Genomic DNA, 26,044 nt, shown 5'->3' with positions numbered 1-26,044 from the left:
TACCCTATTTAAATTTCAGGCACTGATCTTTCTCGAGCTCATAGAAAACTTACATAAAATTGGAACAATGTGAGATGGAAATGAATGTCATATTCAGAATGAGCCCATAAAATTACAACTTGGACCACTTATGACGTGACCGCTTACATTATGTAAGACCTGATATAATGCAGTGTTTTCCAACTACCATTTACCCTCCATAGGACTTAAATGTATACGGATACTGCTTATGATGCAGCCGCATGACATGAAATGTAGTTGACTTCCGTTAATTCGACCCTGACAGGTCCATTGAAATTCATTAAATTATCTGGCAAGTAGAAATAAACGAGATGCAGAAAAGTGACATAACACACTGCTGATTTGTTTGGCGGTATTTGCCCTATTCTAACATGCCCTCGAATCAAATGCACCCCCACTTTATTTGTGTCCAAAGTAGAAAACTAGCATATAAATGACATTAAAGCTTCTAAACAAAGTATAAATTTAATGCGCACCCAATTTTTCAGCAAGAAAAGGGGGCAAGCATGTATTATGTGTTGCACATTGGTGGCTGGGTTCCTAAAGTCAGTTTCGCAGTTATATATCTGTGTTCGATGGTAACACATATGAGCACTGCGAAGCTGTTTGTTTCATATCTGATGACACTGTGCAGGCAATTTTCGACCCAATTTTCTTGTGAAAAAAAAAAAAAAAAGGTGTTCATTAGAATTGGGTAACTGCCATAATCAGACACTGTGAGGTTCAGCTCTTGCTTGAAAATTTGCCTAGGGCCACCAGAAAATAAACATTTTCGACAGGAGATATGTGTTCAACACATTCACTGATCCCTAAGCTCTCCAAAGACAGACATTGCCAGTAAAGGGGTTGCTATTGGTGTCATCATAGGGCTCGTACGCATGCGTGGTGACTAATCAACTTCAAATTATCAGGCAAATGCCAATTTTAACATCGAAATAACCAAAGTTTGGGCTCGTAAAAATGCATGGGTGGTAGCAGAGACTTTCGGTTGGGATCAAATTAGCTGGAGTCTACTGGTTATAATGTGGCTGTCGGAAAATCTCGGACAAGCAAGGTAGCAGGCTCACTTGTCAGTGAGGTGATGCCGGCAGCGGAGGGGAGAGTGACGAGGGCAATGCGGAGGAAGAGGACACATGAAGCAAACAAACAAGTAGCAGGAAAAAGTGTATTGTATGCGCTGTTAATTCTCACGGTATGAGGTGCTCTATGAATGGGATGGCGGAAGCTGTGTACACAAGGTGGTTGCCTAGGTGACCGAGAAGCCTGCTTCTGCTTACAGCCTCTGAGATCAAGAGGTGCACGGCCACTTGTCAGTAGCATGGGCTTTGCGCCAAACTCTGCACCAAACGCATGCACATTGTCACTTTGTCATTTAAGTTTCCGTGCGGAAAGTATTTTCGTCTTTTACATTACTTTTCTATTATACTTTGTCTACTTCATGCGACATCCATCTGGTAAGGCCAGTCCTGAAGCGTTTATCGTTATTTAAAAGGATGCAAACATCAGATTACTTGCTTCAGTTGTTGTAAATTCACTTCAGCCTGGTGTAGATGTTTTGCATATGTGCTGGTTTTGGGACTATATTCGTGACTCTGGCAGTGATCACGAGTGGTTTACGATGTACATACTTCTGCAAGAGCATAGGTTAGGGCATGTTGAGGTTTTTTAACTGAGGTTTTTTAGCGCCTGAAAAGGGACGAAAGACAGTGGCAAGGCGCAGACGTAGTGCTATGTCCGCGTCTTGCCACTGTCTTTCGTCCCTTTTCGTGCGCTAAAAAACCTCAGTTATTTCTGCAAGTTTTCAGCACCATAACTTGGAAAAGCAAAGAACCAAGAAAACTTTTTGATCTAGACCCAACTCCTTTATAATTAATACCCCTTTCAAGCGGCCAAGTTAGATGCATCTTATGGGGAGTGTACTTTGGGATCTTGTGTGACATTTTAGGCTATGCAATGCCAAACGGGAAAACGGAGCGCATTCACAATAAAAAGAAATGGCGACAGATTAAGAGTGCATTTTTTGAAGATGTAGATTGAAAAGAAAAAACCTCTAAAAAGCGATTGTGTTATGTTGTTATGAATAAAAAGCAATTGAATCAATTTTTTCTCAACAAAAAAAAAAATTTTTTTTCAAATCAACGCCAGCCAATCGAGGACAACATGGCGGCGTGCGACGAGGCGGCATTTGATCCTGTTAGAACAGAATATGAGCAAGTTCTGTTCTGATTATTTTTTTAAAAGCTGTACAACAACTAAAATGAACTTCCGTGTCCCTTCTTTATGCATTACATTTTGTACCATTGAAACCACTGGCAGCAAGGCTACGCACTTGGCCAGCGAAGTGCATTCTGTGAACGCACTTTGACTGGAGGGCACTCTTCTGCGAGTGACATTTTACTTGCAACATTTAGATTTGGCAAAGTGCACTTCAATCAAGTGGCACTCTATCCAAGTGCACTTAACTTGCCCGCTTGACAGTAGTATAAGATTTAATGTGCTCTTCATATTCTGCTTCGATACAGCAATGTCAGTTCGGGCAATGCTTCACACTGACAGCCTGGCTTTCGTGGGCTCTGCACTGCGCCTGTTCTTAAAATGAGGCACATGAGCGGAGGCAGCAAAGAGAATGCTATGCTAGCAAGAGGTCCCCCTGAGAGGTTGTTTTTACCACTTCTTCGGCACCTGCAGTGTACAGAGGTGCCAAGCACTACATGGGGGGTCCCCTAAAGACATTATGTGGCTGTGTTGTGCAGGTTGTCCCCATGACTGAAGAGCAGAGGGTTGCAGCACTAGCGGCAGCAGTTGCTGCTGGGCACCCCTACCTTCCACAGGTTGCTGGAGGTGAGTGTTGGTCCTGCTGTTGTGAAAAGCATATTTAACGGAAAGGGTGGCATGAAGCTCACGTGTGTTACGTTCCCTTCTAGCGGTAACGCCCCGTGTGGCGTCGGCGTCGTCCTCTTCAGTAACGGCCATTCCCTCGGCTGATGCATCGTGGCCCAGCAGCAGTGCTCCTTCAACAAGTGGCAAGCGCAAGGCCAGTGGGGACTCCCCTTCCTCCTCTTCCTCCTCGAGCCATCCACCCTTGATGTCCTGTGGCGGGGGCACTGTGGTGTCACGGGGTGGGGCAGACCAGTTGACAAAGCCAAGCCAAGGGCAACCCGGCCTTCGGCCCAGTGAACGGCTGGAAGCCTGCATCAGCAGCATGATGCGATCGGCTGAGCTCAACCACCCCAGCCGGGAGGAGCAGATAATGCAGAAGCAGCAGATCCTTGAAGAGTTGCAAAGGGTGGAACGTGAGCTGCAGGTGGGTCGGGATAGGGAACTGTGGCACGCTCGCATGCACGTCCCTGGCTGCGCTTGGACGTCTCCCTGCACCCGGACTGAGAAGCCTCTTTCCGCGGGCAAGCCTCATGCGGGTGGCTTTTTCTACGCAACGCTTTTATTCTCGCCTCGAAGGAGGCCCATAGTGAAGGTGATGGATCTCTTGATTATCTTGCACTGCATGGCTTGCTTGATTGGCTTGGGCACTGCAACAGTCTGCTCCTCCCCATTTTGTAGCATGTTCCCCAGCATGATGGACAGGTCCACACGATGTAGTGTGGGCTTGTGCTCTGTCTTGTTTTTTCATTGATATGAAAGGCATGACTGCCTTTCGCGGGGACGGGGTGACTCCTAGCGCAGAGCTGCATTGCTGTGGCTCCAAAATGTTTGACACTTGCACTCTTTGCAAACAAAGCATTCCTAGTGCTTTCCTGCACCTTCTTGCTTGGCACATATAACAGATCAAGTTAGTACCTAAATATGCGCAAGTTTCACTCATCTATTGCGCCTTTTAACTTAGTCATATTCTCAGGTTGTGCAACCTTTTAGTCAGCATGCACGGAATCTTGCATTACAGTCGAGCCTGCTTGTAGCAACTCCGAGTATCGCAAGGCATCAGTTGTCTCTCGAACTTCCTGATAAGTGGACGTTAAGGCTTCTAAGGGAAGTGGGCTAGGCTAATGGTGTTCTCGGCGGTGGTGCTGAGCTGCTCGTGTAATCTTTGTGTGATGCCAAAACTATTTGAAGTATTCGCTTCGAAATTATTCCATACTAATTGCTACCGTATTTACCCACATAATGAATGCACTCGCATAATGAACACAGCCCCCACTTTTCCAATCAAGAAGCATTTTTTTTTTTTTCTCGCATAAAGATTGCACCCTGAACTTGCTGCCGTGAAGTAGGAGACACACTGTACAATTCCGTGTCTAATATGGCGTTCGGCGGGTGCTACTGTGTTGGATGCCGTGTTGGATGCCGAATCGTACCATGTCTCCAACTTTTTTTGCGAAAGCAGTTATGTAGACGCTCTAGGTGCATTTTTGCCGTCGTCGTCGCTGTCGCGCGCCGCATAGTGTAAGTGCGAGTGAATGTGGGTGAGGGAAGCCGACAATCGTGGCTCAAGCCTGCGCGCCGTCTTTCGTTGCGCTAAATACCCGGTTGGGGGGGGGGGGGGGGGGAAGGGCGAAGAAAGGCCTGACGACGGCGTTGCACTCTAGCAGCAATTGCTTATTGCGCAACTGTGCCCAAGGGGCGCCGACGATCACGGCTCAATCTCCCACATACAAGGGACGAAAATGGGAAGGAAACACGATCTTCCGTAGTGTGCATAGTGCCGGGGGGGGGGGAGGTTACTCTGGCAGCAACTGCGCATTGCGCCGCTGCGGTGCACCATATCTTCAAAGTGATCTACATCAGTGGCTGAGTCGATGGTGACTCGTACCTGGTGCTGCGTTCTCACCGCTCAGTTTGCGTTAAAGCGAATGTTTGCAAGTTTATACAGCCCATAGGACTACTATCCTTACTTCGTGTGGCTGTCTACACATTTGCTATTATTACCGATGGTTCACATTTCAGGTGAAACTGACTTTTTTAGAGGCAGCTGCGGGAAAAAAAGAATCACTCAAAATTCTACCTAGCATTATGAATGCACATCCCAACTTTGCGCACATCTTTCAGGCAAAAAGTGTGTTTATTATGCGAGTAAGTACGGTATTCGTTTTGACTTCGCTTCGAACCTAAAAGTTGATATTCGCAAAAGCCTATTCTAATGCAATCATGCCTTATTAATATTGCAACTCACTGTCTGGACAATGGACAGGGCAGAAGCATGCAAGCCCATAGAAGCCCATCTATTGTTTCATCAATATAGGTAGCATCGGCATGGACAGGACCTCCTCTAAGTTTTAAAGGGAGCCTAATGGCCCGAGCACACGTGCAGTGAAACTCGCATAGTGTGCCGGTGGTTGCATGCCTCACAGGTTGTGCCAGCAAGCAGCGCAGCCTGTTTATGTACATGTATATATATAAACAGGGTTGGTGTGTGCTGTGGTGAGTGCAAAGCTTGGTGCATGCTGTGGTGTGGCCTAACAATGACAGATAGCACAACTGTATTGCTTTTGCAAACATTTGGAATTGTATAGCCTGCTACACAGTGGTGCAGTGTGTTGAAGTGTACGGGAGTACTATGAGACCATATGAAAAGTGGCAATGACACCGTTGACAAGTTCGAACAGGTTTGGGAACCATGGCGTCTCAGTATCACCTGTGTAACACACTGCCCCACTGCTACAGTCAATGTCAGGTTTTTTTGGACTCCCTAGGGCCAGCAAAAATGTAAAAGAAATTCATGAACATTTACGATACACTCTAATGCGAAAGTTCAGCACATCTCTTTACGTGTTTTCATTTCGCAATATAGTGAGTCATTGTACTGATCACCGCACCTACTGGCAGAGTCTCGACGCGCTGCGCTATATATAGACCGGCCACACAGTTGCCACTTTCCAGCAAGTGCAGTTCTTGCAACCGTAATATTTCTGGAAAATGCTTGTGGCGAACGCTATGCATGAAGCTGACCTTTCTGGTTCTTCTTTTTCTTTCCCCCGGGTGACCTGCGCCGTGAATGCGCGGACATCACCATGTGGTAGTGCTTCAAGGTGGCTTCCTACGCTTTCCTCCTCGTGCTCTCTTCGCTATTGCAGTCTTTTGCTTTTCTCTTCACCCTTTTGCTATACCTCCATTTCCCACCTCATGCTTTTACTGTAGCCTGCTCCTCCGGTTCCTCCTCTCGCTCTTTTCAGTGTGCCCTTCTTTCATCCGCTGCTGCACTCTGCATTCGCTCTTTCATCTTTCGCTGAGCTTCTTCGCTCGGTTACGCTGAGGGAGGGCGAGGCACGCCAATGTTCACCACAGGAATGGGTGCCTATAAACTGTGCTTTAAAAAAAAAAAAATGGGCAGTTCGAAAAAAAAAAAGAATGCATGCCTTTGACTGCCCCCAAGGGCTTAAGGCTCCACAGGCATGTCCAGAATAGCTCTGAAGGCTTGCCAGTTCACTCATTAGGCTTATCTGTGCATCTGTACAGGAGACTGCGTGTTCACGCATGTGTAATTAAGGCATACAAATTGTGTCCTGTGATGGTGACCCCGTTCCACTCTTGGTGTGCTTCACCGCAATATATTGCATATGCATAATGCCGTATTGTGGTGAAGCTGACTTTTGGAAACTGGCATTATGCAATGCTTGACTCTTGCAGTGCTTTCCATGCCTTAAAGCCATTGGTGACTATGACAAAGACAGAATTAGCGCCATTGCTGACTGTGGCAAATTGTTTCAATAAAGAAAGAAAGCATGAAACAGTGGGAAGCTTGGTAGCAAACGTCAGAGCAGCTCAGGCCTAGTGTTACTGTAGTCTTGGCTGCGAGACAAGCAGTGATGGTTGCAATACGGCTGCCAGTGGATCGGCGTGTGAAAGTGCTGGTTCAAGGCTGTGAGACAATCAAAATGGAGATGCTGCTGGCTTTGATTATTGCTGTTTCAGGCCTGTGTTCATCACAGAGATGGTCTGGAAAATCGGACGGTGAAGAGTTTCAGTGTTAGACATTTCAGATGTTCTTATACATTTGCTTTAGGGGTACATGGGGGTGTCACAGAGGTGTCTGAATTATCGGGTGTATCCGAAAAATCGGGCATCCAAAAAAATCGATTGTTGACTGTATTAGACACACATTGTCTGTAGGTGAGTGAAATGGGGTATCAAATGACACAAAAATTTTTGGGTTGAGGGTAGCTCTGCATTTGCTTGTTTTGGGGCCTCTGCATTTGATGACTTCAGTGTGCATGCGTTGTCATAGAGTTTACTTTCATCTCTTGAACATGCAGAGAATAGATTTAAACAAAAATGATGCCCATAAGAAAGCTTTACACGGCTTCTTATAAGTGGGGCTCTTATGGGCTGGCTCAGCTGTAGTCAAGGTTGCACTGAAGTGAATGTGTATGCATGGCAGATATATTGTTTTGCTGTGGCTGTTATGCATGTGAGCAATGTGCATGGTCTTGCATGTCTTTGCTATGGTGTCCTTTGTTGCCGAGCAAGAAAGGGAGCCATGCAAGACACCTCTCAAACTGTGCTGCTGGGAGCCAAAATTGTAGCTGCGTTGCCATCACAACTCTGTTACTCGGGGACTTGACGCTACAAACGGCACGTGCGACCAACAGCGACTGTGTATCATGAGCTGATTTGCGTAGCACAGAAACGCTGTCCTGGTATCAATTTCGCTTTGGTCTGTGCTTCACTCCAGGGTTCCGAGGACATGATGCCCAACGAAGATGACGCCCCTGCATGTGCTTGCCAGGCGCAGACCGCATTCAGCTGGCAGCAGGCAGAGGTTGGCGTTCTTGCGAGCCCTCAACCAATATTTGCTCATGGCAGGCTGAGATTTTCAAAGCTAACTCGCACTCTCCTCACTTACTGCATCACGCGCTCATACTCACCAGAATGAAAGCTACACAATCTGGGACAATGCATATTTTTAATCTGCTGTCAAACTAACTCGCTCCATCACTGCTGCTACTAAATGTCAGCAAATTTGAACGTCGACTATCTCTAGTTCACAACTTGTGTCCTTGTCTAAATACAGCTCACTCCACTAACTTGTGCAAGTGCTCAAGCTTGTGAACACCATTGTGTCCGACCTTTTCATGACTTATTGATGGCATTGGGTCTTTGGGAACATCAACTTAAGCTTAGCTGTGCACGTGTAGAAAAGAGAGGATAAATTTAACTAAATGGGAAGAAACTCTTTTCTAAATGTCGTACTATAGCGCAGATGACACGTAGCTGAGCAAGCGTTATACTGTAACATTCATTTTGCTTGTTTTCATTCATTGTCAATGTGTCATCTGTGTTGAATTGTGAATTGCCTACAAGCCTGTCTTGATGTCCTAGCAGATTCTTTTAGTAGCTACTAGCATTAAGGAAGTAAGGCCCCACTTTTGGTGAGCTTTTGTTCCTTAAGGCTTATTATTTCAGGAATCCACAACTTCGAAACTTGCCAGCAGATTTCAGTTTTTGTTTCCATGTATCCTTGCACTTAAGTCATTCACAACAATGGCAGCTAGGAGGAGTGCTTACCAAAGTGAAGTAGGTACCAGAAAATTTGTTCCTGTTGCCTAATTGGTGCTATTTAACCCCAACAACCAGGTTCAGCTGAATTTGCACAGCGCTGTGAATGGTCGTCGGAAGATCTGCTACTTAACACTTTCCTAGGAGCCCATGGGAAAAGCAGCAGTTTTTGGGTAGCCTAGTAAATACTTTTTTCCTATCACAGAGCATGCCTGATACTTAGGTTTATAGTATCAAATTGTTGAGGGAGAAATTCTCTTGCGGATGTTACTAGGCCCAAACATCACGTTTATTAAAAGAATTCCCAAAGAAATATCTAAACAAAAATGTTTCGAAAAAAAAGTTATAAAAGACGTCACTGTTGCTTCTAGAAAATTCAGATTATAGACTTTTAATGCAAGGGACTTTTACAATATTCAAGCGACTATCAGCTTTCTATGTGAAGAATTTATTTAGACATAAGAAAACATTAGCCCTAGTGACTAGCCCCAGCATGATGCCACAATCAATTCCTGGCTGTCTTTGGCTGCAAAACTCCCCTCCTTGTCTGGTGGCCACCAAATTATTCCTATGGAAGGATGTTAACATTTACAATAAAAACTGTGACCTTTAGGGCACATAGGATATCTTTATATCGGCACACCACAGCTTTGAAATGGTTCGAACATGAAAGCGAAACTCCTTGCTGAAATGTGACGGACCAAAGTTGTTTTCTGTGTGGGTGTTATTTCACAAGTCCAAAAACTTTCATGTAGCTGCGTCAGAGTCTGTAGAAATGCAACGTTTCCATGGATGAGTGGTGCGTAATGGCGTCATCTTGGGAAGTATGTGTGCTCATCGCGCCAACGACACCCAAGTCTTTCTCAGGGGGTGCTTAAGAATCCTCGTGTGGCATAAAACGATAACAGAAAGCAAAACTGATAAATAGTTGCTTAATAACCCATTAGACGGCACTAGTCCAAGAGTGCTCGGGAAGCAGCAAAATATGAATTTGCAGCCATTAATAGTGGGCTATCGATGGGAATAGGCACAGGCAGGAAAATGCTAAAGCACTGTCCGTGTAAAGCACCAGAAATAAGTTGGAATTAGATAACTGGCTTAAGAAGAAAAAAGTTAAAAAATCGGGGCTAGCTCATGCCATAATCTTCAAGGCAGTTTGTGTGGTGCCATGTGGATTTGACGTTTGCATTTAAGTGAATTTATCATAACTTATTCACACCCACAGGAGGCGTACTTTTGTCCGTCATTATTAACGACCGTATTTACTTGAATGTAGGCCGGCCTCCCCAATTTGAAGCTGACCTCACAAATTCAGAATGTCAGGAAGTGGGGGGAAAAACAAATGCAAGTCAATCAAAAAATGGTAAACGGCAACAGCCACAAAAAGCAAACTACCTTTATTACCAGTGTCTGCCACTAGCCACAAACATTGTCCCAATACTCTGTAGGCACCGCTCTGCTAACACCGCTTTCTCGGTGCCAGTGTCTTGTCAAGAGCTAAGTTTTAAAACAAAAAAGAGAACAATGGGCCTCCATTGCATCCATTAAATAAAATAAAAGTGGTGTACTATTACAGTGAGCTGTAGTACTTCATGGATATGGCAGCAGATAGTAATGCATACCTGCTAACCTTTACGATTTTATCATAAAATACCAGATTTTTAGAGCTTGTTTATGGTTGTCATATTGGCACCAATAATTTTACGACTGTTCATATGTAGCCAGCTTAGGGCAGACTTCATTTTATACGAATACAGTCGCCCACCAATCTTTCAGAGGCAATTTTCGTATGCACTCATTTATTCTGACCTACCAGCAGCAGTACCATTCTCTCGTAGAACCAATGTGTAACAGCAACTAAAGCTTCAACCTTCGATTTGTGAATATTTTATGAAAAAGTTAGTGGACATTTCCATTTTTCTGTGGCACAGATCATTCCTCTTCTGACTATATAGCAGTTTGCCTGTTCACAGTGACCCCAGAGAACAGTCGAATTTTTTTTTTAGAACACAGTTAACGTCCTGACTACTGACACAAATTTAGTACTTTTCATCATTATTTAGTATTTTTTGGCATAAACTGCAGTATTTACCTTATTTACTCGAATCTAGGGTGGTCCCGATTCTAAGCCAACTCCCAAAAGTCTGAAGAAAGGAAGAAAAGAAATCTTACCTCGAATGTAGGCCGAACAAAAAGTGAGGGCAGCGTTCAAAGAATGAAAACAGCATTTATTGAATATGAACATGCTGAGCTCATTCCACTTCATCATCGCTGCTGTGGTTCGATAAATGCCATTCTTGTTGCGGTGAAAGCAAAAAGCATCTCTCATTGCCCCCTTCAACGACGGATGTTTTTCTCATGGATGCCAAAGTCTCGCCCGGCCTGAACGTTCTATGATGCCTCTGCGGCTAGCATAACTTTTCGCTTGAAAATGGCAATTTAGTGACAATACCACGCCATGCGCTGATACGGCACAGGTCAGAATAGCGAAGTTGCTTGTGTACTTCAGTTAGCTACTGGCACGGCTAGTAGGGGCTACGATACTGACTTTTCTAGATGGTGCTAGCTATGCACCATATTTATCAATTTTACTTAAAAACTGGCACGTTTTTTAGAATCTTCGAATCTAAGCTGAACCTAGAGTTTGGTGTATGATTATTCGAAAAAAACTGTCGGCCTAGATTCAAATAAATACGATAACGGTTAAGGTTGGCAGGTCTGGTAGTGGCTACAGAACGGTCTTGTGGTGTAGGGTTAATGGCGTGCCACCAGTTTCAATGGCTACTAACGAAATCCTGGAATCCTGAAGCTGACCTAGGAGTTTCATGAATCACCTTTAGAAAAAATATGTTGGCGTATATTCGAGTATATACGGTACTTGGAATATCGTATTCATTTTAAGCAGAAAATTAACTTGAACTTTGAGTTGGGTGGAAACATCTTTCTCCAAACATGCGTGATATGACAGGCACTCCTGTAAACACTTTACAATGGTTAGCCTATAACCTCCTGAGACCCGGGATGCATTTGGGTGCACAGATTTTTACCAAACTTTCAGAATAAATCAGGATGGTTATGAAGGTGAAAAGTGTTAAATGTTTTTTCAATAGCCGTGATAATTTCAGCTCAGCGCGATGTCCAATATATTGGACACTGGGATGCTACCCGGTCTTTCTTCACCCAGGGCGCACGTAATGACATACCGCGGATATTACGCAAAACTCATGTGCAAAAATATTTTAACAACTCAAAAGGCAAAGTATTCAATAAAGTACATAAGAAGAGCATTCCTCTGCTCAAAAAAAAATTTCGCTCTTGTGTTCACTTCTCGTGGGCAATTTCAAAACACCTGTTTGTCCTTGGTGATGCAGAAGAAGAGCCGACATTTGGTGCAAAAGAACTTTGTTTTCATGTCGCAGCCCTGTAGTCTGCAACGGGCAGTGTTTGCAGTGTCTGCCAGTATTGAGTAGTGGGTAGTGCTCTTTTCTTGCGGTTCTCGAGGAGACAGCCGAGCCTGCTTTGATGGCGGATGCCACTCGGCTTCGATCTCACTCTCCGTTTCACCCTGCTTCTTCCCTTGAGCCACGAGAGTCTCAGCAACAGATTGGTGGAACTGCATATATTTGAGTATTTATTTCCGCTGTTTCTTTAGGGAGCGTATGTCCCGCGTGTTCTGCACCCAGGAGTTGTTGAGGGCAATGTCGAGGTGAAAGATGGCTCTGATTGTCCACTTGTTCACGCCTGCTTTTATCCTGTAGTAACTTATCATTCGGTCTGCCTTGTCAACAACGCCCATGTTGAAATTGTACATGCGAACAATATCTGGTAGAGGGATATTGATATTTTTGCCTTACGAGACCATCTGCGACAGTAGGTGTCTTGCGGATCGAAGCCATGGATTGAAAAAAGAAACGTTATTGGAATAATTCATAAGACACGCGAGGCCGGTCCCCCGAAGAAAAAAAGAGACGCAATTTCGTCCGCAAGCCGCTAAACGCCATCAGTACTCGCCTACTGTTCATAACAAGGCCATTGAAAAAGCGCGGTCAAAATAACCGGGTTGAGTCCTAGCGTCCAACGTAATGGACACGCGAAATCAAAGGAAGAGTAAAAAAAGGTAAGCGCGCGAATAGTTAAAATTTTGTATTCTGCGCGTACGCTGTTGTATCAACTTTAATATAAAATCAAAGATATGCCCTAAAAGCAGGTAGAAATACGAGAAACAGTGCTTGCTTCTCCGGCAGCTGCCGTAAAACGCCGCGCCGCTTAATGCCGCCATTGTGTAACTGTTTCGGCGGGAATTTGAACGATGTATTTTCATCAATGCTGCATAGATGGCGCAAGCAGGTGTCCAATAAGTTGTACAGTGCGGTTTTATGAGGATGAAAGCCTTGTCACAGGAGTACTGTCTCATATCTGAATGTCCAATATATTGGACAAATCCCCATAGCGGGGTCTCAGGAGGATAAAACGTTCAGCAGAATGCCAGCAGTTCCCCCTGCCATTACTTGCTTTCTGAGGGCACTTGAATGCCTTAATTGCCATACAAAGCAAAGGGCTTGCAGTGCAAACAAGTGTGAAATGTGCAGTCCTGCGGTGTGCATACCGTTTTAGTTGATGCTGTTTGTAGTGAGCATATCTCTATGAAAAGAAATTATCACCATCAATGGAATACAAACTATCTAAAAGAAATCCTTAAGTGTATGAATTACTTCTACATAGTTCAGTCTGATTATGTTAGTTTAATGAATTAGCTGGTGGATTGGGAAAACGTTTATTGAACCTGCAGTAAAGTGCGCAGGCGGATCAAACATCTCAGTACTTGGAAGTGCATACAACCCTGCTAGCTCATTGAAGTCAACAATAAATCGAGCAGTCAGTAAATAGTCTTCCCCTTTTGTATAGGCATAGCTTAGTGATCACATTGTGCAAAGTACCTGTGAACCAATGGTGGCAATTATAGACTGAAATTAGCAGCACTTGTAGGTGGTAGCCTACAAGCGCTGCAGATCTTTTGCCAAGCACTGCGTGAACTGGCAGAAAGAATGGACAAGCTAGCGCTCAACCTTTTCCTATTGCATGCTTGCTGCCACTGTTTGCTTGTCATGACTTTGTCGTCAGCTGCCCCATTATTAAGCCTGCTGGCCACACCAACAGTTGATTACTGGGCTCAAGATTAAATGCACTTGCTCTCCAAGCATGGGTGTTAAAAAGAAAAAATTCTGGTCTGTAGACAAGCACTACGATAATCTCGGCACCCTTGTGTGCATAAGTGCTGTGGTAATGAATTTCATGGTTATAAAGTAGCAAGAACTATTGGCTGTTAGAAGGAAAAAGAAAAAGGAGTGTGTGGTCCATGATCTCGTCATTGGAGAATGCTTACACAATTATTAACCAAGAATAAATTTATTAACAACAGCTCTGTTTCCTTTTGATCAAAAGCGTTGTTACTTACAAACTCGTATTTCGCCCCAGAATGTGAAAACTGTACTGTTTAGAAGCGACGCAGTACGTGGTCTGCTATCAAAAACAAGGCCTCAAGGCATGGTATGGCAGTGTGGTCATCTGCTTAAAGCTAGCACTTCCTATGTAGTAATGTTGTAACGCACATCTATGTACTAATCCTCTATAAATCTGCACGTAGTAGCTTTTGAGCTTGTAGAACAGCACTTTTGCATATTCAAACACTTGGCAAAATTTTAGCTTGCAGACAAGGTTTCATGTTCAGTTGTAATTTTCCAAGTAGCTTTCTAGGCATTTTTGTACTGCATATGAAAATAAATCTGGACTTGTGGCGTTGGGTTTATAAGGCATGTCATCAAGGAACTTAGGCTTTCACACCTAGTGCCAATAACATTGTCCTTGTGGGAAGGGTCCAAGTTACTACACGGTGTCAAGTGAAAGTGCCCGAAGTGTGAGGGGCAAATTTGCGTTCCAGGGAGTGTCTTTGAGACCTGGCAGCTAGTTTCGAGATGTGTGTGTTTTTGTGGGAGGATGCATGGTATGCATGCCTGCTGTTTTGTTGCTGTTTTCATTTGCATAATTGTTGCCATTTGTACCAGTGTACCATTCAATTCCTTTCTCTCTCTCTCTCTCTGGGGAAATCTGGGGGTGTATTCTTGGATGATTGCTTTTGACGATATTAATTTCAATGCATGCTTATTGGCCGGCTGAGCAAAACCACATGAGCTGATTGGCTGGTTGTGCACTGCATCATGCGAAGGCGATAGTGTCACCGAAAGTGATCGTCCAAGAATGCGTACCCTGCTTGAGGTTTATATGCATGGAGGGCAGTCATTTATTTGCCTGACCACATTGATTCAGCACCAAGCAAACAAGCGAAGCAAGCTGTACAGTGCAGTTCCTGAATCCACGATGCACCATGATGTGACGCTAATGCCACATTCGAGATGATGTTGCATTGGCAACCAGGCTACCTTTCTTTTTTTCCTGAAATAGCTGATAGGTATAGCTGCTAGCAGGCACATTATTTCTAATTTATATTATTTTAAAATGTGACCACAAACAGCTTGGTGCCTTTATTGTGGTGCCCCACACTACAAATTGAATGGTGTACGTAGCAGCAAAAAAGCCTGATAAGTACAATAAACACACACACAAAAAGAAAAACGTTTTGCTGCACGGGTGCTGGATTTTTTGGTATGGTTCTTGAAACTGACTTCTGAGAACAGCTTGGGTGCTCTGTAGAGAAACTGCTGTCTTGCAAGCTTTTGCTAGTGCAATGGGTGTGACTGCCGCTGAGCATGCCTTGAGGTTACAGTAGTGGGTGGGCGCTGCACCAGTGTTTGCTGCCTCCTTTCCTTCCCTGGGATGGGTCATAATGGGGCGGAGACGAGCGGTGGGCTGCATGTCTGTTGTCCGTGTGGGCCGTGCGTGCAGGAAAAGGCTCATGCCCAGATCGTGCTGTCTGCCCAACACCACCAGCACCTGGCTGCGGCCGCATCGACGGAGGACGTGGTGGAAGAGCTGAACCTGCGCAATGCTGCCCTCTCCTCTTCATCAACGGCTGTGCCCGCCTCCTCCGGTGCAGAGATCACTGCCCTGCCCTCCTCGTCCGCGACAGCACCTACACTACTACCCGCTGCTGCCAAGAGGCATCTTGACAAGGCAAGTCACGTGTAGCTTTGAGTCACTGTGCTACTTCTGCAGCTCAGTGGCCATGTCTTTGGTCATCTTTCTTGTTTAACACTTCCTTGCCCATGGGAAGAGCAGCAGTTTTTGGGTAGTCTATAATTTACATTTTTCCTATCTCACAGCTGCACTTGGGTGCAGGTGTCTTAAAGATCTGCACATGGTGAGAAAAGAGAACCGAAAACCGAAACTGAATAAATAGTACTTAAATAAGCCAATAAATGGTGCCAGCTGTCTGAGTGCGCTTGGAAAGCCGTAAAATATGAATTTGCAGTCATCGACAGCGAGCTGTCGATGGGAATAGGCGTGGACAGGGAAGTGTCTAGGAGTGAAATGGGATTGAGTAATGAGAATAGGTGTTTTATTCGTTGTGTGTGATATTGGCTTTGTTTTCAGCCCAGTTCCTTTGTGCATTTTAGGTAAAAAGGTTTGATGCCACCTTAGGATTAAAAAAGTAATTAATGTTCATATTAGCACTGAAGGTCTATGTTTGCAGTGTGAGTGAGCTCTTGTTCATTGAAAATGGCAGTGACCGATACTCTAAATGTGCTAGGATTCTGCTGTAAAAAGAAAAGTTGGCTTGGTCAGAATGCTTCAGGACATAGGCGGCTTCGTAAAACCAGCACCTTTCAGGGTATGTATTGACAGTTGAAGGGTTTCTGGTGTTTTCATAGTCCCATTGCACTGTTTGTTTATGCCATAGTTAATATGTGAACAGCCACTTTGTTGTGCTCTGACGTTATGTTGTTTAAAGAACTTTTGTTGTCATTTTTCTTTTAAGTTTGATAGAAAACAATATGTTCATAACAGCATGGGTTGGCTGTCAATGTGCCTGATATGCCGTATTTATTCGAATAGGAGGCATTTTTCTCCCCCCCAGAATACTTAGCCTCAAAGTCGCGTCATGCCTTATACGTGAATATTGCTTTTGAAGTGTGGCTTTATGGCAGCACATGCTGTAATTCCGTAAAGCCACATTTGGAGGTGAAAGTCACACTGCCGTGAAGCCACACATAAAGGTAAAATTCGTATATAATCCGCACTCCGCGTGTTGAAGCTACATTCCGCCCTATTTCATGGCCGCTATTTTGCATTTTGGCTTTGTTAGAAGGCAATCAGGCAGAATCAGGAAGAAGGTATTTCAGGCAATCCCCATTAAGTCTTAGTAAACCATCTGCTACTCTATATCGTCTTACTTAGTGTGCATACTTAGGATCTTTTCTTGGGTCCCCCAACTGAGTACCCACGTCTTATAATCAATCGTGACTGCCTTATAATCAAATAAATATGGTAGTTCATGAGAAAGTGCCTGAGGCTGGATGCCACTATCCCATCTCCAGGCAAAGGCAAGTGGTGGCAAGCAGCAGTTACCTCTGGCTGCCGCTGTGGGGGCTGTCCCGTGTGCCAAGGATGCCTGCAGTGGCATAGTATGTGCGGCAGCAGCAGGAGCGGCGGCAGCCGTGGCGAGCAGCTGCAGCGGAGCCTCCCTTCTTGGTTCGTTCGGGGCTGCACCCCCACAGGCTGAAGGACTCATGGTGGCCGCTCCTGCACGCACACTCCATGAGGCCTTGGGCGAGATCGTCACCGGTGAGTGAGTGGCTTGCATGCATGTATGTGTTATTAGATGGTGGTGAGTGTTGCTTCTACACCCAACATTTTGTTGACAGGCTCTGAGAACAGTTCTGTCCTTCCTAATCGGGGAGGACACAACAGTTAAGAATTTGCCAGTATAAGTCATCCAACTGACTCTGGGCTGTGGGCTGAGCACACGGTGGCTGTTGGCCTTGTGAATGAGCAAGTGATGCCAAAAGCTCTCAAGTCTGGCATGGCAATGTTGTAGCTTTCCGTTTTGGCATCCTTGAGTTTTTTACACCTGGCCTTCGCTCCGGTGCTTTGGCAACAGGCTGGTCATGCTGGCTGTTCTGACAAACTCTTGCTAATTTGGGCATTGAGACAGTGTCAGCACATATGCTGTGTCCATACCTGGTGGTACTTGCACCAACAGGCATGGTATGCACACAATATGCACACAAAACTGAAATTGTGGTCTGTTACAAGCCCTATTGGCATTTAGGTGTTGTAGAATCGCGCTTTTTACTTATTGGTGTCTGCCTTGTTTCTTTTAGAATTTGAAAATAAAACACTTAAGGTTTATTTCGAACGTATAGTGGGATAGAAATACTCAATATTAACTAAGTAAGCTGAAATTTCGGTATAGAGAACTTAGGGGACCGTGGAAAGTTCGTTATTCTGAAAGGTTATTGTGAAAGCTCCAAATTTAACCATTCTGTGCATAAATTTTTCATCAATTCTGCTGCCACGTTGCGTCAAAGCACTGTATAGTAACCATAGTGCACACAGAAGAGACGTCTACAAAACGACCAACAAGCAGGAAGCTCTATGTTGCCTTCAAAGCGGAATTTTTTTTCTTCTTCACATTCTTTGTCTTATGGAAGGTGGACAGCTGTATTCTTCCTAAGTGCAAGTGTGTGTAAGTGACACCATCCAGAACAGAAAGGGCTGGCCCATGAGCATAGAAATTACATCTCCCTGCGTGTAGGAAGAAGTGAGGAAAAAATAAAGCGTGCGCAAAAATAAAGGCGGCAGAAGGAAGATATGCATCTTCATTGCTAGGTGACACCTTTCTGGAGGGAGCATACGTTTGTGTCATGGCTTCGGCAATAAAAAATAATAAAAGTCCCCTCCAGCACTTTTCTGCTCCAGTACAGTCTCAGGTTTTCCGAGCCCATGCACTGTGCCTCCCTGGGTGCAAGTTGCAAGGCGTCCGCTTTTTTTGCCATTTTGTCTGCTAGCCTACCGCTCTTGTTGCCGCAAAGCATATATATATTGAAACCAAAGAATCCCCAGATTTATAAATATGAATCCGTACTACTGAGATGGTGTTAACATTACATGAAAATTTAATAACGATTGTTATTCTAAAATGTTCGGTTTTGTAAAGTTTGTGGTACTGAAATATTTTTACATTGAAACTATAAGCAGTCAGCTAGGGATTTCTGAAAAGTTTAATCTGGGGTTTACAGTGATGAGGTTTCGCTGTATTATTTCTCAGTGGGTAACCTTTGTTTTTCTAGAAAGTTAATGGACGTAGACTTAGCAATATCGAAGCTTCTAGCATTGTTCACCATTATCACAAGGACTTAGTAGTACTTTTTCAAGCGACCGTTATAGTGACGCATATTCTGCCTCTTGTTTTGGATGCTGGCACTGGTGTTACTTTGCTCGTTTGTCATCTTGTCGAGATTGTGACACTTGATGCACACTAGGGCTTACCATGCGATGACAAGCGTGCCATATGACATCTGGCGCACAACCAAACATTTTCGATTGAATGAGTGTCTAATGCTGTAGGATAATGTAAGAGGGCCCAGGTAATGGGTTGAAATGTATGAATTGAGGATCAAATAAATGAGCCTTCACTTATATATTCATGGTGTTGAACCAAAAAAATACCGGTTCAGTTTGGGTTCAAAGCACTCTGATTTTGTTCATGTTCAATTTCAGTTTCGTAGAACTAAAAAAATTTGAGTGGCTCATGAACCAGTTTGCAACACTGAACCGGTTCAGCAGAATAAACTTTATCCTGTCCAGTGATGAAATGCTACAGAGTGCTATTGATATGCCCGCACGAGGCTTTGCTAGGAGTTGGAAGGAATAGGCTTTCTGGCATAGGGGGGAGAAAAATTAATGCTTTTCACATTAATACAGTTGAACCCACCTATAATGATCCTAGATATAATGATCTATCAGTTATAAAGACCACATTTCAGTGCATTTACGATTTTCTGACCCTGCCTATTGAAACTGCTTCCAGCTGTAATGAGCATTTTTTTAGATAGCCTTACTTTTACAATGAACGCTTTGAACCCGGCGTTCCCTAGTGAAAGGAACCAAGTGTTCCTGTCGATGCAGCCTGAGTTAACGAGAACGCTGCACCATGCACTACCGCTACGGAATGTTACAAAGGATTGGCGATTACTATGCTTATCAGGAGATACGGTTTGGCGGCACTTTGTTTAGGCATTGCTGATTGCTGATAACGGTTTACGGTGACATTTTACCTATTGAACATTGCATTTCTTTGTTGCCCAAAGCAACATAGATAACTGCGATCGTATGATGTGTTTTCTGGATGCTAGATCCCATGCAAATAAGAAAATGCGCGAGGCACGCGCAATCGAGAACCGTATATAGCTGCCCACCGCGGCAGCTTCACCGTAATACTTGCCCACCCGCCTCACATGAAAACGCCGTGCGCTCGCTTTCTCATTTCAGTACCAGCAAAGCTTCTCCGGGGTCGTTGCACACGGCATTCACAGCTATCAACGCCAATCCTATTGCGATAAGCGTCTTTGCCTATCTGTTTCACAGTGCGTGGTGCTGTCGGTAGTGTAACACGCTTTTAATAGGCGATAACCGAAACACACTGCCATTGCCTGTTGCAGACCGCAATCGTATACATTTTCCGGCCGCTGGATTCCACGTGAACAAGAAAAGGTGCGAGGCGAGTGTGATGGTTTTATAAACTCTTTATTAACCATATAAGAGAAGCAACGAGGAACGGCCCATATGCTTAGGCCTGGGAGGCTTGAGATAAGGGATATCGCTGACGATGTGATTTCCCTTGCATCCCCCTTGTTTTGTTTGTATTAGACATTCAGCCGAACTGGTGCATTCCCTAGCCTTCCAGCTCTTGTTACAGTTGTGACTGTTACAGTTGACTGAGTGTCTATTTCACAATTGCCTCTCCCAATGGCTGGTGGCGAGTCCATTGCTCTCTGGCTTGCAGGGTTGGCTGATCGACAGTGGGTACTGCAGTTTTTGTGTCTTTCAAGTCTGCTTTCGTAGGTCTGATGAAAGACATTTCTTCTGAGATTTCCCCTTGCTGTCTTTACAATGAAAGTCCTTGGGTGAGGCATACTTCCGACAATAGTTCCTGGGATCTATTTTTGGTGACTGTCGAAGAATCTGACTTTGGATCTTTCCTTGATTTCTGGAGCAGGTGCTGCATGAATGTCTGCATACTTCTTTTGCTTCCTACACAGTGCTTAAAGTTTTTCTTTTACATTGTTAGTGATTTCAGGTTTCAGGAGCTCTGCGCCGACTGCTAGTGCTGTTTTGGTTCGACGACTAAAGAGCGTTTGTGCTGGTGACTCGAGCTCCTCGATTCTTGGCACGTTGCGCAGGTTTAGTAATGCCTTATTTATGTCTGTTCCATCTCTCTCACTTTTCTTTATGATGCTTTTTGCAACTTTTATCGCTCTTTCACCTAATCTATTCGATTATAGGCACCTGGGACTCAATGTTTGGTGTTCAAATCTCCATTCCTTTTTGAATTCGTTGAATTCCTTTGCTGAAAAGCACGGTCCATTGTCTGACTTGAACAGCCTTGGTATACTATGTGTTGCAAACCAACACTTCAGTTTTTTTATGTCTACTGATGTTCCACTTGTTAGCATCTTAAAGTCTATGTAGCCCGAGTAGCTGTCCGCTATAACGAGATTGGTCTTTCCTGCATGGTCAAAGGTCCACTGCGACTATTTCCCATAGAAGACGTGGTACAGTAGAACCCCGCTGTTACGTTCCTCACTGCTGCGTTTTCCTGGCTGCCACGTCGATTTCATCTGGTCCCGGCATAGCTTCCATAGGATCCAATGTATAAGGAACCCCGCTGTGATGTAGTAGCTGTGAAAACGTTCCCGCATGATGCGTCGCAACCCAAACCCGCCTGGGCTAAAGTAGGCAACACGCTCCAACCGCCATTTTGGCTTTTGACGAGTTTTGACCGGGCTTGGCCGGGGTTGGCTATTGAACTGGCTGCAAGGAGCCGCACGCCAATTCTAGAGGCCGCCACTAGGTGGCCATTCGTGAAAAATGCTCTGACTATCATCACTGTGATTACGGTCACCGCATGGTTTGTTGGGCGGGTCGACTCACGGAGGAAGGAAACTCAGGAGAGGCCCTGACGTCACTCTTCGGGAAGCTATAGCTAAAGAGAAACCGGAAGTTGGCGTTGCTCCGTCTATCGGGCCAGCTCTCCTCTCTTGTTTACATTTAATAAATACATAAAATACAATAAATAAACAGTAATAAAAAAAGAGAAACAGGAGCTCCCGTGAAGTGTATAGTGTCTATTAAAAGAGCAAAGGGCACTGCTACAGCACCATGCATTGTTTTGAAGGAATCCCAACATGATGGGATTGGTCAAATATATTTGTCTAAATCGAAGCAGTGAACTCATAGGCTACCTAACAGGAGAAATAAATGCTTACTCAATGGCTGGTAACTAATGTGCACAAGTGACCTTCTTCCCATGTTTGTTGAAGACCTTGATCTTCTGTACAACAGTTGCAGCTGTGCGGTTCCGTATTGAGTCCTATTTTTATTTTCTTTGTACCCTCGTTCGAAGCACAGTGCGCACCACTGACATGAACTTCTCGCGTTGCCACCATCACCACAATTCTAGCAATAGCATTGTCGAAAATGAACTATTGGAAAGTATCTTTAATAAGGTTTTTCTCAAAAACGTGCAGTTTGCCAATGGGTTGCACAGATAAGGAGGATATTCTTTCTACGTAGCAAAGACAGAGTTAATTAGTGAGTGCCTGTGTCTTTATGGGGTGGGCTTAGCTTCCACGCCTTCACAACAGCTTAGTTAATTCATCTTTCTTTCACTTCGTGTTATTATTACTGGACTGGTGGTGAGCAAACTGTGACAAAGCGCCGGTTCGCATTGTGTTACGTAGATTGCAGCTGCAAACTTTTAATCTCTAAGAAAGTTAGAAGCCAGCAAGTGACATTTTGCTCTGTTTCCTGCTTACTTAAAAAAAAAATAAAGGCAGGTAAAGACATTGGTGCTTCTAAATGATGAACACGGGCAATGTATGCTAAGCACTGCGATTATATAACCCCCAGTCAAGGGTTGACAGTATTTAATAAGTAAATAAATAAATAAATACAGTCAAACCTGGATATAACGAAATCGAAAAAAGTTCGTAATTTTTCCTTATATTCATGTTTTCGTTACATGCAGTTTCGGGTTAAGACTGGTAAGGATCATGCCAAAACGAAATAAAAATGCGACAGATATCAATTGAAGTGAACTCGCCATTCAAAGAATTTATTTCATAGAAAAAAACTGCGTAATTTTTGCTTGCTGTTTCTGCCCGATCGAAGCCACTACTCGGCGCTCCAAGGAAACTAAGGCATCCAGGGCTGCTTCATCGTCCTGCGAGCCGACGAAACGGCGCAGAACGTCCACCGCGTCCATCAGTTCCCTCGCGGTAGGCACTGCACAAGACGTGTCAGGCTCTGACGGACCGTCACCTTCAAGGCTATCTTTAACGGTTTCCATAAGAGCCGCATCAGTCATCTCTTCCATAGACACGGTGCCGTTGTCCACGAACAAAAAGTCGCACAGTTCGACACCGTCGGGCACCCCACCGTTCATGCGTAGTTCATCCCACGCTTCTGCGACCTCGGGTGGGCTTGAAGGTTCGTCTTCAGGGACTGTAGCTTGAATGGCCTGATTTACCTGAGCCTTGGCAAAGCAATTGGCGATCACTTGTGATTCGACCTCTTGCCACGACGCAGCAAGGATTTGGATTGCTTGGTAGATATCCACTTTCGTCGGCCGTTCAAGGCGGATGTCCGGGAGCATCTTTTGTATTAATCGATGGCGGTAGCTGCATTTAAAGCTGTTAATAATCCTTTTGTCTAAGGGTTGTATGAGAGAAGTGCAGTTAGGTGGCAAATACTGCAGCTCGACGTTCGAAAGCGGTAGGCCTTCTACATGGTGCGCGGAGCAGTTGTCAAGCAGCAAACAAATGGTGCGGCCTTGTCGTTTGACATCTTGGTTGAGCTCCTTCAGCCAGTTGGAAAAAATTGCCCGCGACATCCACGCTTTGGAGTTTGCCACATATTTTACTGGCATCCGCCTTGTTCCTTTAAAACATCTGGGCCGGGCATTGCGGCCAATAACCAATGGGGTTCGCTTGTCGCTGCCATCAGTGTTGGCACAAAGCAAAACCGTCACACGGAGTTTGCTTTGCTTTCCACCGTGGCAGTCTTCTCCCTTTAGTGACAACGTGCAGCTCAGTAACATCTGATAAAAGAGGGCCGTCTCATCAGCATTATAAATGTCGGCAGTTTCATAGCGGCTGAAAATGCCGGGAAGCTTCTCGGCCACCCACGAGGCAGCAGCATTGCTGTCTGCGGAGGCAGACTCGCCAGATATCACCTTTCCGACGACACCGTGCCGGCTTTTAAATCCTTGTAGCCAGCCGTTACTCGCTTTGAAGTCATTGTGGCCCAGGATGCAAGCAAAATCTATGGCTTTCTGCTGCAAAATCGCGCCACTTATGGGCACGTTTTGTGCTCGTCTGTCCATAAACCATGCAAACACGGCGTTGTCCACATCAGCATAGGTCGATGTCTTCATTCTTTCCTTCTCGGCACTTGTGCCCGACTCCATCGCAGTGCGGATGCTTTGTTCTGCAGCAAGAATGGTTGACAGGGAGCTGGCTGGTATATTGAAGCAGGCAGTGACATCCTTCTTTTTTTCGCCGGCAGTAACCACATTCAAAATCGAGAGCTTATCTTCAAGCGACAAAACTTTGCGTTTCTTCACAGCGGAACTCATCGCAACGAACCGACACCGTAAACTTACACCTTCACACGCACATCAACACGCTGAGAAGAAGGCTTATCATAAGTGCGTCGCAAGACACCACAAAGAATTTGTCATAGTAGTGCCACCTAGTGTCAAGCTACAAAATGAAAGCTTAAAGGTTGCTACGCTTGCCACTGGTGTGGCGCTCAACATCATCATCATCACCGAGATTTGCTTGTTTGCTGCGATTGCAAGCATTCTGCTTGCGGTCTACTTTACCTTTTGATATAAAAACTTACTTAAGCAACATTTATTAAAGTTGTACATGGCACAGTCGAATTTTGGGCAAAACATTACAAGATACAGCTCGATGATCTGCGCCGCGAATTCGTTACATCAAGGTCAATCGCCGCAACGCGTTCGTTGCATGGAGGTTGCCTATACATGGGCTTCAATGGGGGATGTGTTGGGGAATTGAAAATTTTCGTAAAATCCAGGAATTCGTTACATAGAGGTTCGTTACAGTGAGGTTCAACTGTAAATAAATAGCTCTTACACAACTGCACGCGGCACAGAGCCTTGCGTTGACTAAGTGCAGACAAAATAGGCGAAATAACGCATATAGTGCTCCGAGCACGATTAGCAGAAATGGAAGAGTGAGGCAACTTTGCTTGGAGGCTCCAAATGTGCGTTGAGACATGGCAAGGAACAAAAGTGCATTTCTTGTGCTGTTTACAGCTGTTGTTACCATGCACTGAGAAGGTGATGGCATTCATTAATGGCCATTGGTTCATTCTTGTAAGAAGCCATGCTGATGAACAATTTGGTTTTCCCATATTCTCTCCTTGGGAACACCATCTTTTTTGTGCTTCGTATGTCAAGACGTGTGCGTTTTACGGTGTATCTAGTAATAGTAGCAGTGTGGCATTTGCCAGCAGTGTGCCATTTGTGCCGTTTTGGCAGTGGAACACAACTATTATGGCCACATTCATAAGTGCAAGCATCTCTGTCGAGCTAGCTGTATAGTTATCAGCACATACTCATTGGCTATCCGCATTCTCGCACATAATGCAATTTGTGAGCCGTAGCGATGTTCTCATAGGGTGTACTGACTGAAAAGTAGTTATTTCGAAAAATCACTTATGTATGAGCACCCATTTGCATCCTATATTGTTTGAATCGTTTCGTGCTTAACCTGCAACCATTATTTTTTAGTTATATTTTTCTGCTCAGATTTAGTTCGGGTTCAGGCAAGGTCTAATAATATCGGTTCAGGTTCAATTCCAGCTTGCATTCCGGTTTTGGTATGGTTTTCGGTTCGGGTTCAGTTCGACACCCTGGTTATAACTTGCTCGTTGAGAGTTAAAAGCAGTAGCTTTAGGTGCATGCATTTGCTTTTGGTCATTTGAGGGAAGGCTGAGAAGCTATGGCATGTGTTTTTATTTTCCATCCTCTCGTCATTGATGTAGTCTTGTGCACATGCTGCAGTCCTGCCCGTTTCGCAGGTAGATTTTGCGCCAAAGTATATTGTGTGCCAAGTTATTACATCTGGGCTTGAAGGAGAAATTTTTGTTGTATCTGTATTGTCCTGTTTGCACTATCACAGTTGTCTAGGACAGTGAAATCGTTATTGCTGCATGTAATGTGTTGAGTAAGTATCTCGGGATGAAGATCTCTGCTAGTTGTACTTTGTCAATATAGCACATTTAAGGACTTATGATAAAAGATTTCACTCTTCAGTGCCTCTCATTTTTCTAGCCCCTTTATAAATGCAATATCCTAGCTATCAAA

At 44.6% G+C, this 26,044-nt stretch overlaps 1 protein-coding gene across 14 annotated transcripts in view; it reads left to right on the top strand.

Annotated features, from left to right (window-relative positions):
• mask (multiple ankyrin repeats single KH domain) overlaps positions 1-26,044 on the top strand; it is a 214,186-nt gene that overhangs the window by 53,321 nt on the left and 134,821 nt on the right. For 10 of the 14 annotated variants that reach the window (XM_075684659.1, XM_075684624.1, XM_075684584.1 and 7 more), the window contains 5 exons: positions 2,775-2,862; positions 2,946-3,325; positions 7,646-7,732; positions 15,370-15,597; positions 16,962-17,208. In XM_075684659.1, coding sequence (XP_075540774.1) covers positions 2,775-2,862; positions 2,946-3,325; positions 7,646-7,732; positions 15,370-15,597; positions 16,962-17,208 — 1,030 coding nt within the window. The remainder of the gene's footprint in view (positions 1-2,774; positions 2,863-2,945; positions 3,326-7,645; positions 7,733-15,369; positions 15,598-16,961; positions 17,209-26,044) is intronic. The other 4 variants (XM_075684601.1, XM_075684679.1, XM_075684592.1 and 1 more) reach the window with 3 other exon arrangements.

Source organism: Dermacentor variabilis, chromosome 1, assembly GCF_050947875.1.
Source record: "Dermacentor variabilis isolate Ectoservices chromosome 1, ASM5094787v1, whole genome shotgun sequence".
Classification (NCBI taxonomy): domain Eukaryota; kingdom Metazoa; phylum Arthropoda; class Arachnida; order Ixodida; family Ixodidae; genus Dermacentor; species Dermacentor variabilis.
This window is presented reverse-complemented; position numbering and strand designations above follow the sequence as displayed.